Below are 11,648 nucleotides of genomic sequence, written 5' to 3'. Positions count from 1 at the left end.
TGAATAATACACTGTGTCTTTAGGGAGCCCAGTCCCATAAACCAAAAGGAAAGACTGCCATCTAGTGACCCACTGGTGAAACCATAAAAACCAAACAGGTTTAAACTCTTTCTGCCTGTCTGTTCTGTCTTCTGTTCGCCCTCTGTAGGTAGTAAAGAGTTTTAATTATAGCAAGAAAAGCAACAAAAATAGTAGACAATGCTTGTCATGTGTTTGTCAGTTTTTCCTCAGCATCTTCAAGTCATGTAACTTGCTTCTGACAGCTGAGGCAACTATTTTTAACATGACTCACAATCCTGTTCTTTAGAAAGGACTCTTGGAACAAGCTGGGGAACTTCTTGAGACATGCTGTTGTCAGTGCTGTCCTCAACCGCTTGCCCTTAAGTATACAGCAAGGTCTTACAAAACCAGGTACTTTTATAAGGAAAGTGTGTGTTTTAGCACAATGTAATATATAAATGCATACAGATAATTATGTTATAATTGATCAATATGTGTATACATATATATTAATTAGTAAAATACTACCTTTTTTCCCCCCAGAAGCTGCTGTAGCTCACTGACACTGCTTCAGGTAATAATGGTATGTTCATTTAATATTGTCATTATTAAAATATTGGTTACACAGTGATATTTTGTTTGTAAAAGTATATGTCATAATACAAATTTGAATTACAGAATCTGGTGGTAACATTATATTATGGAGCATTATGGTGTAATGAGAACTACAATGCAGTTATTTTTATAATTAATTGAGCAAAGATCAAGATTATATAAATTTATATAATAGCTCAAGATTGGTGTTTTGTGGCTTTTAGTCTAAATATTTTAGATTTGATGCTGTCATAATCTCAGCCTGTGTTCCCCGTCTTGTGTTTTGTACTCTTATTTTGAAATGTATTTCCGCAGTGTTTCTGTACTCTTATTTTGAAATGTATTTCCGCAGTGTTTCTGTGCTCTATTCCTGTGTTCTGTGTTTGCCTTGTTAATCTCCATGACAAGTATTCACCCACACCTGTCCCTTGTTAACCATGGTTAACTTGTGCATATATACCCCTGTGTTTCCTTTGTTTGTTGGTCAGTCGTTGTTTCTTGTAGATGCTTGTGTTCTATGTTTCTGATCTGCTCCTGTTCCATGTTATCTTGGTTTACCCATGTTTCGTTTAATTTTATTTAGTAAATAAACCTTCTCTGCGATTAGATCCACCTCATCTCTCTTTTGGCCCCAGCATTACAGAGGCCATTCATATGCTATTGTATTCATAAAAGTTCACTCAAAATCAGACAGCTCTATATTGTTTATGATTTACTCACCCTCAAGCCATCCGAGGTGTATATGACTTTCTTCTTTCAGACGAATACAATCAGAGTTATATTAAAAAGAATATCCTAACTCTTCAAAGCTTTATAATGGCAGTGAATGGGTGTTGATATTCAATAGTCCAATAGAAGTCTAATAAAGTGCACCATCCATCATAAAAAATATTTGAATTGATGTGTTTGAGTAAGAAAAATATCCATATTTAAAACTTTATAAACAGTGTATGCATTCACGAGAGAGTAGAATGTAGGATGATGTAGGCATAGCGTAAACTCCCGTGAGAATATGCTAGTCTCGCGAGAACCAAATTTTGTTTACAGGAGCAAAGGAAAACCATTTTCCTCTTGGCTTATATCAAAGTCCTCCAACATTTTTCCTTACAAATCCTTGTTTTGTACTTCTAATTGTCCTTCTAATCGTGACCGGTGTTTTGTTTTGTTCTCTCCTCTGTGCTTCGTCACTTCTCACCGGAGCTAATTTTCACTTTTGGGTGAACTATCCCTTTAATCCAAATTTTTGTCCAATTGAAATGTGCTTTCAAATGAGAGAGCCCCTGTTTCTATTGGAGATAAAACAATATAGAATTAATTCTGTGCTAGTCTTTTTGAAATTCCAATTTGGAACCAGTGCAAGCTGCTTTGTTGTGCTTGTCTATTGTGTTTTTCAACAGAGCCGCTGTAGGAGATCCGGTCCGAGGCTGCACAGACATTGTGAGACCTGTTTCAGTCGCCGCTGCAAAGCCTCCATAGAAGTGTCCATGTCATGCATGGCCTCCTTCCACTTGTGTAAGGAGGATGAACACTCTCTGCTGTGTCCCAATGAGAAGGTGCCTTGTCTCAATGCTCACTATGGCTGCCCTTTCATCATGTGTCGCTCTCGGCTGGCCAAACACCTTGAGGTGTGTCCCGCGAGCGTCGTCTGCTGCTCGATGGAGTGGAATCGTTGGCCTCTTGAGAACCCAGATGCACCCTTGTATACGAACCTTCTGAAAGAGCTCCACGAGCAAGAATCACTGGACCTTTCCATGGCACTGATGATCTGATGATCTATGGTGTGGGGCTGAAAATGAGGAGCTGCTTTCCTGAGTTAATGGTGTGACAGGATGAGGATGATGAGCTGGTTTAGTGAGTTAATGTGTGCCAGGCTGAAAATGAGGAAATGCTTTCCTGAGTTAATGGAGGAACAAGAAGAAAAGCTTGTCAGAAAGTCTGAAAGAGGAGAAGTATGGTCCTGTTTCAGAATATTTTGTGATTGATGTTAATGTTGATGTGGTGATCAATGGTCCTGTTGACAAGGACAAGTACAATCTTTTCGAGACGTCTAAAGGAGCTTCTGTAGAGCCTGAGAAAAAAGAAGCAAACATATCCCATGTGGATATCTCCAAAACTGGACTGGCACCTTGGCAGGATGGTGTCCTGGAGCGACTCGGACAGGAAATGAGGATGGGGTAATTGAGAGTGTTCATGAGCTTCTGTAGAGCCCTCAAATGGATGCTTGTACGGCCAAAGAGAGAGATTTTGTTTATGGGAGTTTGCCTTACACTTTAAGAATGTGCATTTGGATATCCAGTCCTCTCTGAGTGGCTGGTTTGAGCAGAGGTTTCCTCTGGCCTACCTTGGTTGCACCTTCAGTCAGAGAAGATTGCAGCCATCCACACACAGGGCCAAAGTCTCCTATAACCAAGACCTCAGTATTTTCACCCTCACACCTGAGGTTCCCGCCTCTCTTAGGAGCGATTCACAGACCGTTCCACTAAAGGCAGTAAATATGAAGATTCTCTCAGTAACCTTCCATTTGAGGTGCTTTGCTACATCGCTAGTTACCTGGATAGTTTTACCTTGTCCCAGCTAGCCTTGGTCTCCTGATTTTTCAGGGATATATGTGCCACGCTTCTGCAGGAGAGAGGAATGGTGGGCTTTAAGTGGCGTAAGAAGTCATACTCTAATGGAGGAACCAGCTGGAAATCTATCAAAGACATTTAAGCATTTGTTTAAATAATTGCTTTAAAAACATATTTTAAATGTTTTTTTTTTTTTTTTTTTTTATAAATTATTGTATTTTTTTTTTTTTTTTTTTTTTTTTTATTTCTAAAAAGATGTCAAAAACAACTCAAAATCTGCATTGATTTATTGATTTTAACTATATTATTTCCTTTATATTTTGTTTATAATTTTTAATAGTCATTATTGATTTATTGATTTGAATTAGTAAAGTTGGTAACTGGTGCATCGGCGACACACCATCAGTGGCTGAGCACCTGAAACACTGTCCATTCTACCAAACTGAACTGAAAACTGAGCCTTTTGCTCTGGCCAGTATGAAAGGAAAGGAGAGGGACAGTTTGGTTTCTTTGATTATGGGATGCAGATAATACTGTATCTGGAACTTTTATTTGGAATTTCTGGCTTAAACGTAAGATGGTTACAATGAGATTCAAATGTCCACTAGTGAAAAAGATTCTATTTCTATTATACTAATATTTACTACTATTAAATTAATATTCTACATAATTACACGGGTGTAAAAATTTATTTAAAAATGATCATTTCAGAATGTTTTCTTTTATGACAGTAGTTGTTTCCACTTTATCAGAGTCACAGAATTGCTCATTTATTAAGCTGTCTAGAATGCAGAATTATTTATGGTTATTTATTAATAATTTTATTTTTTAAGTTTAAATTAAATGTTGAATCCCAGATGTTCAGTTCTTAATAGCACTTCTTGTGTGTTTGATTTCTAACTGAATTTTGCCTCTCCCTGTAAAACTCAAATTTAGTTAATTTAGCTTTTTATTTTCTCTCTGTTAAAGTAGAATGTGTTTTTTCTCTACACTCTAGATTTCCATAGCTCGTCATGTTTTGTTTTTTGTTCAAACATGCAAGCATCAATGGGCATAATGATCCCATAGTGTAAAATGTATTATAATTGTGCGCACCATATAATTAGAAATGATTTTTTGTGTTTATAGAAGTAATGTTGAATTTTTAATAATTAATAATGAATGTAAATACATATACACCATATGTGCATGAATTAATTATTGCATTCAAACAGACAAATGCAGCACAAAGAAAAGCTTAAGAAAAGTTAAAGATGACATGTCAAATTTAAAACATCTTTAAACTTGACACACATGGTGTTAAAAACTTTTTTTTTTTAAATCAACTACATGCTGTGCAGCAGTCAAAGAGAAATAATTAAAATGCAGGGCAGTGGAATGCAAAAACGCATTCTGTTTGAACTGCCACTAAGTTTGGATGTCTTGAAAACACTGGGTACCTAGAGCAGCTATGGTTACAGAACATGTAACTCGACTCTTGAATGCCAAAGCCCTAGTCACACTCCCAGTATATAAAAAGTGTCTATTTTTAACTAGTGTGCAGACACAGATATAGTCTCACTCACTTAAGTTTTAGTGACTGAGCTGAACACCAGCGTGGAGCTCCCAGTAAAAACACTATGGTAGGTCAATTTTTCTTTGCTTTTTTTAGTGTCAGTCTAAATATCTGCCATGTTTCTGCAAAAAGCATTAAGGTTTTTACCATTAGCTTAGGATTAGGATATTTCTGAAATACATTTCAGGTTTTAGAACTAAGAGAAGGAATATGCAAAAACGTGTATATTATGTACATACAGCATATGTATTAATTCCAAGACTATAACGCTGTACATCTAAATCTGAGATTTGACATTGACATGTCATTGACATTCACTTGTAGTAATGGTAATACACAAAGTTTCTGTTCAGTCTAAAACATTGTAAAAACTCAGTTTTCTTGCATTTCTTCACAGGGTAGACTAAAGGCACAAACATCGAAGCTTCATCGCCACTGCGAGAGCTGCCACAGCCGGCGCTGCAAGACGCCGATTGAGATTTCTGTGTCATGTGCGATCATGAGCTGCCGTTTGCTGTGCGGTGCTGTGTTTCACCTGTGCAAGGAAGAAGAACACATGCTCTTGTGCCCCAACGACAGGGTGCCTTGTCTCAATGTTGAATACGGCTGCCCGTTCATCATGTGCCGCTCAAACGTGGCTAAGCATTTGACGGTGTGTCCTGCCAGTGTCGTCTCCTGCTCAATGGAGTGGAACCGTTGGATATGGATGAATTTTAAGAATGTTGTGTTCTACGAGAACATTTTGAAGGAGAACTACACTCAGGAACCTCTGGATCTCTCGATGGCTCTGAGGGACCAGCAGCATCTGTTTCATTCTCTTAAAATGAAGACTCTCTTTCCTGAACTTATTGAAAAGGTGGCTGAGGAGCCTTCGGAGGGGGCCGTGGGAGGGGTACCGCTCTCGAATGGAGTTGATGAAGCGTTTGGGTCTTCAAGCGCAGAAATTGAAGAAGATGGGCTGACTCAGGAGGAACAAGAGGAATTGGCGAGGAATCCTAATGTGGTTAATCTCGAAAGCTATAATATTTGGGAAAAAATGTTCAGCATGGAATTGAGCGGTTGCAAGCATACAATAAAATCTTTTGGGAAAAATCCTGAAACCTCTCGCAAAGAAATAAAGCCACAAGCCAACCTGAGCAGGTTGGAAGTCTTACAGGAAGAGCTGCCAATGAAGAATGAATGTATTGACGAGGCTACTTGAGTAGGTTGGTAGTATGCATGCGAAATGGACGAAGACAAATTCCTCATAGCCTCATCCCTGTTTGCATGTGACACGAGGCCCAGGAAGAAACTTGTCTATGAACATTTGGAGCCCATGTAGATCAAAACAGTCCGCACTTTCAAAGTCCCAACCAGCTTCAAAGCCAAACAAAGTTGCATTTGAAACCCCTCGCATAAAAAGAAGGTGAATTCAAGCGTAGACACATCTGACCTAGGTGTTGAAATGGATGACATTCCAAAATGGGATGAAGTTCAAGCTACTCTGTTGTGCTCTTTGGAGAGGGAACTACGGGGGCATCTCATAGCTGAATCCGGGTCCACAGATGCCCTTCTTGTGGACATTGGAACACAGACGTATGATTTCTACTTGGCACCTTTCAAAGCAGAGACTTCACTGGCCGACATCACTGCTGACCGGGCTTTGAAACTTCACGTCCAGATTCAGGCCGAGAGCGTCACCAGAAGACACAACAAATCCAGCTCTGCGTTTACCTACCTCTGCAACCACATATTCAGACGGGATGAGTTTCATACACACTACAAGAACGTTCACTCTGACATCCAGAGTTGCGTCAGTGGATGGTTTGAACAGCGATGCCCTCTCGCCTACCTTGGTTGCACTTTTATTCAAAGAAGGTTTCAGCCCAGCTCTCACAGAGCGATAGTTTTCTATGACAGAGAGCTCAGCACTTTCTGCCTCCGACCGGAGGTTTCAGATAAAACTGTATGGATGTTTAAGATAATTGAATTTGGTAAGAAAGCATGCACGCAATACAGTTTCTGTTAGAGGGATGATTTTTGAGGTTCTAGTCCATGTTGCTGGATTTCTTGATAGCTTCACCCTGTCCCAGCTGGCTCTGGTCTCTCGTCTAATGAGGGAGGTATGCAGAACCTTGCTTCATGATAGAGGAATGGTCTCACTGAAGTGGGAGAAGAAGATCTACTCTCATAGCGGATGGTGCTGGAGAGCTAGAAAGAGGGTGAGTTTCTACAGCAATTAAATAATACTAATTAAAGAATTGCAATCTTGTGTAGAGAACAGTCCTATCGTTTGGAGTCTGAAGTCACAATAAGCCTTTTTTTGGAGAAATGCAATTTAGAAAGCAGAGACTTCAGTTAATTCAGTGCATAAATCTCAAAATTTGTTTCTCAAAACTCTCAAGACTCAGAATACTCAGAATGATTGAGCTGTTTATTTGTATGGTAGATTAATATAAGGAGTATTTGAATTATGATTATGATTTTTGACTTTTTGAACTTCATATGGTTTTGATGTTTAGCAGTCTGTTCTTCACTGTGGACAGCTGCTGCTTTGACAAACTGCCTCCAATTTGACAAACTGAACATCTGAAGGTTTGTCCATACTACCAGAAGGAGAATAAGACAGCACCTTTTCCTTTAACTGGTGTTCATGAGTGCCACGAGATAAAACCACACAGGAATCAGAGTCTAGTCTCCATGTTCGTGAAAAAAGAGTAGCATTTGTATTATAACAATCAAATTAAATGTTTTTGTGTGACACACTCACACAGTCATTCATCTATACTGAAATTCTGTTATTTTGTGCTATTCTGTTTGGAATTTTATTTTGTCATATGTGCAAAAATAAATAAATCAGTTTTTTCAGTTTTGGCATGGAATTCTTTTTTGTGTTGAATTTATACCCTGTCCTTTCACCCATAAATGAAAATTCTGTCATCATTTAATCACTCTCTGTATGCCTTACTTTCTTCTGCAGATCACAAAAGAAGATATTTTAAAGAATGTTGGTAACCAGACCATTTTGATTACCATCGACTTGATTATTGTCCACATCAAATTGATTATTATTTGGTAATCTTATTATTGTTGACCTGTGTAGTTAAAAGGGTTAAGTTGGGTTAAGTTGTTGTGACAGTTTTAAGAAGTAAAACAGATTTTTGACCTTTTATCATGTCAATAAATGTTTTATGAGAAAAAAAACAGAATGTTCATGGGAATGGGGAAGGAAAAAAAACACATGTGTTGGCAATTTCAAAAGATGTTCAATATAGTTCAAATTTTGGAGAAATGAAACAATAACTTTTTTTTTTCTCAGCAGCAGCCTTTTTTTTAACCCCATTTTACCACCCACAATCAGGAACAGAAGTGTAAAATTTACAGCGGGACACTGGTAAGACAGAATTTTTTAACTGCTAAGGATTTTAGAATCATAGTAATATGACATTATATCGTCTTGTAGTTGATTCTAGTATAGTACGTTAATTCAAAATGCCTGTGCAGTTGTGAAGCTCATTTGTTCTTTGTGATTTATCTTAGATGTTTTAGGATGCAGCCGCTGGCTTTATTTGCTTTTCTTTGGGTGCTGCTTCCCTTTACTTTCTGTAAGGATGATACATGTGCGTTAGATGGTAGAGATGGCGTGAATGGAGTCCCTGGCAGGGACGGCTTAACAGGAGCAAAGGGAGAGAAAGGAGCACCAGGTGAGAAAGTAATGTGTGATATGAATCCCATATTCATGGGTAGCTGAAAACGATCAGTTAAAAATATCTCCTTTTTATTTTGAGCTTGCAATTGTTAGTATGAAGGAACTGAAATGATAGTTTTTGAATAATAGTATACTCTCTCAGCATTGCAGGATGAGCTGAACAGTATCACCATGCAGGAACTCAAAGGAGAGACGGGCATCAGAGGCCTTCCAGGAGAACCTGGTCCAAAGGGTTTTATGGGTGCACAGGGTCCAAAGGGTTTTCTTGGTCCTAAGGGTCCTAGAGGATTGAGTGGCGGCATTGATGGCAGTGGAGGCCCTGCCAGTAAGAAGCCAGCTTTCTCTGTGCTGCGAAACCAAGCTGATTATGCTTCATATGGCCGACCTGTGATCTTTGATAGTCAGCTTAGCAATGTCGATAATGATTTCAACCTTAAAACTGGGTATTTCACTTGCAAGGTTCCTGGGGTGTATTACTTTGTGTTTCATGCATCGTCTGAAGGACAATTATGTCTCAGATTTAAGAGTGACAGGAAATCAATCAGCCTGAATTTCTGTGACTTAAACCCACGATCACTATCTGCTGTTGTGTCAGGTGGAGCCGTACTTCAGCTATTTAAAAATGACAAAGTATGGATCGAGCCTCTCTCAAAAAGTGCTGCTGGCAACAAAATGACCAAAAGCATGTCGGCTGTATTCAATGGATTTTTAATCTATCACAACACATAGGACTTAACAGTCTACATATTAAACACACTGTGATAGTGATGTATAGCAGTGATGTAACCATTTCAAAAACATGAATTAAAAAAATCTAATCTGATCTACTACATGCTGTATTCAAATCTTGTATTCTTGTATCTTGTCTTGTATTAAAACTGCTTTGTTGTATTTGATGAATGTCTCCAATTAACTAAATAAAAGCATAAGAACATGATTATACAAAAAATGATTAGCTTTCACTTTATTTTAATTCTGAGTTCTACAATCCATTAACAATGAAATATGTATCTAATGAAAATAAAAGTTGTCTGATTACAAAAATAAAAAGTTAAAAAATAATCTCTTATTTGCAATGTTTATTATTTTATATAATATATGTACTGTATATTACGATTTTTTACACAGAAAAAAAATTAAACCGCTTTTTTTTCTTATCAGAAATCACTAGTAAATTTCACAAACAATTACAGAGAAAGGCAAGTAACACACAGAATCCAGTAAAAAAAAAAAGAAAAAAAAAGAAAATTAACAATCCAGTACAAGTAACACATCTGAAATAGTATTTTCTTATGAAATGTAGGCTACTACAATAATCTTTGTTTTATTTACAATTTGGAAAAGTCATTTTTGCAGTGTTGTCAGTAGGGCCTATAAACTTAGACTGTAAGAAAAAAGTCAAATGCTATACTACGTATAAATATTTGTTTGAATGCTGTTTCATGAAAGATCCATGGATAAGAGCAACACGTGCAGAGCAAAAGAGGAACTGTGATTGTCATTAAGTTCACTTGGACTCGTGTGTATGTGTACGATTATAGAGCTCACCATTTCAAGTTGTGTGGGTCCGGTTATCTCCTCGCTCCACAGCAAAAATGTTTGGTGGTCACCTCATTTTTAGAACCCTTTTAGTGGGTTTCCTTTGCCTCTCTCTGGTCTCTACGGACACTTGCTTATCTGGACGGATGCCTGGTTTTCCAGGTATCCCTGGATTTCCTGGACGTGATGGAAGGGAAGGGATAAAGGGAGAGAAAGGAGAGCCTGGTAAGTTTTCCTTTTTTAATTTTTTATTTGAAATAAATAATTCAGAGTGTTTTAGTCTGTGGGAACCAACCAGTTCTTAATAAGAACTTGTTCTATATTTTAAATATGCAGAAACGTATCCGAGTCTCTCACAAATTAGATCCCCGAACAAATGACTATAATGAGTCGGTTCCTTTTAGTGAATCAAAATCGTACAGCGCAACCAGTGTTACGCAATTCCCAAATGACTCTATTAAGGCTGGTTCTTTTAATGAATCAATCAACACAAAGATATGCATTATTATATAATGAATTAAATATTGTTTTTATTATTTTTATCATTTATATATTTTATATTGTTTACTATAGCCAATAATTAAGGCTATAATTAAGAACTGAATTGCATTTTAGACACCTGCAGCAAAAAAAATAAAAATAAAAAAAATGTTGTGAACTATAGCTTCTTACCAAAGCTCAGATCAAATAAGTAGCAAAACAACAAATTAAATTTAAGAAAAGTGTGTTGTATGTGTTTATGTGTAAGTTTTTTTTTCTTATTTGTATTTGATTGAGAGTGTTTTAGTATTTTAGGTTTATTTGTAGATTGGAAACATTGTGGGGATATTTGGGTGAGCCAATTAAGTAAAAAAAAAAATGCAACAATTTTTTTTTAGAATTTAATAGATGTTGAGACAGTGTTAGGCTGTAGCAGTGCTGTACTTCTAACATGACATAAATACAACTATGTATCTCAACAGGGATGCCTCTTAAACCTGATGAAACCAGGAAAAGGGGGGAGAAAGGAGAACCTGGATACAAAGGAATTCCTGGAAAGAGGGGTCTCCAGGGGGATTTCGGCATAATGGGACCACCCGGCCCCATAGGAGAGCCAGGGGACTCAGGCCATTTGGACACTCCCAGATCTCATCTGCAGTCTGCTTTCAGTGTTGCCCGTGCCACAAGAGCCCATCCTGATCCAAACTCTCTGATACGCTTCAGTACTGTTATCACCAATATCAATGAAAATTTCAATACTGGAGAGAGCAAATTTGTATGCAAAATTCCTGGCACTTATTATTTTGTGTTTCATACATCATCCTATGAAAAACATCTGTGTGTAAACCTAATTCATGATGATAAGAAGCTAGCTGTTTTCTGTGATCACATGCAAAAGGGCAACCAGCAGGTGAGCTCTGGTGGGCTAGCAGTTTATCTGAAAGAGAATGAGAAAGTCTGGCTGATGACAGGTGGCTATAATGGCCTGTTTGCAGAAGGGGAGAACGCAGACAGTGTTTTCTCAGGTTTCCTGATTCATGCACACTGATTGATTGTTGCACTTTTTTGAACAATAAAGTTGAATGAAGTTGATGCTTGTTAAACATGCTGTATGTCTTACTCATGGAAAATGTTTTAAAAAGCTATTGATCAAATAAAATAAAAAATAATGCTTCAGTAAATTGTCTCAATTTTTATGAATACACAGTATCATTCCTTTTAAAAG

The 11,648-nt window shown here is 37.5% G+C and overlaps 2 protein-coding genes and 2 pseudogenes across 2 annotated transcripts; all 4 read left to right on the top strand.

The window, feature by feature from the left end:
• The first annotated feature begins 1,943 nt into the window (after positions 1-1,943).
• On the top strand, positions 1,944-4,018 carry LOC109069287 (annotated as a pseudogene).
• Positions 4,019-4,604: 586 nt separating this feature from the next.
• LOC109069310 lies at positions 4,605-7,566 on the top strand (annotated as a pseudogene).
• Positions 7,567-7,930: 364 nt separating this feature from the next.
• c1qa (complement component 1, q subcomponent, A chain) lies at positions 7,931-9,346 on the top strand. The gene is made up of 3 exons (XM_019085940.2): positions 7,931-8,089; positions 8,236-8,399; positions 8,547-9,346. Exons 2-3 carry the CDS (start codon positions 8,246-8,248, stop codon positions 9,131-9,133), a joined length of 741 nt encoding a protein of 246 aa, XP_018941485.1. The 5' UTR covers positions 7,931-8,089; positions 8,236-8,245; the 3' UTR covers positions 9,134-9,346.
• A 544-nt stretch (positions 9,347-9,890) lies between these two features.
• Positions 9,891-11,604, top strand: c1qc (complement component 1, q subcomponent, C chain). Its single transcript, XM_019085941.2, has 2 exons — positions 9,891-10,168; positions 10,906-11,604. The coding sequence occupies exons 1-2, from the start codon at positions 10,000-10,002 to the stop codon at positions 11,469-11,471; spliced, it is 735 nt and encodes a 244-aa protein (XP_018941486.2). The 5' UTR covers positions 9,891-9,999; the 3' UTR covers positions 11,472-11,604.
• Positions 11,605-11,648: the final 44 nt, after the last annotated feature.

The sequence above is a fragment of the Cyprinus carpio genome, chromosome A21, assembly GCF_018340385.1.
Source record: "Cyprinus carpio isolate SPL01 chromosome A21, ASM1834038v1, whole genome shotgun sequence".
In the NCBI taxonomy this organism is placed as follows: domain Eukaryota; kingdom Metazoa; phylum Chordata; class Actinopteri; order Cypriniformes; family Cyprinidae; genus Cyprinus; species Cyprinus carpio.
Note: the sequence above shows the minus strand (reverse complement) of the source record. Positions and strands in the feature narration are given on the sequence as shown.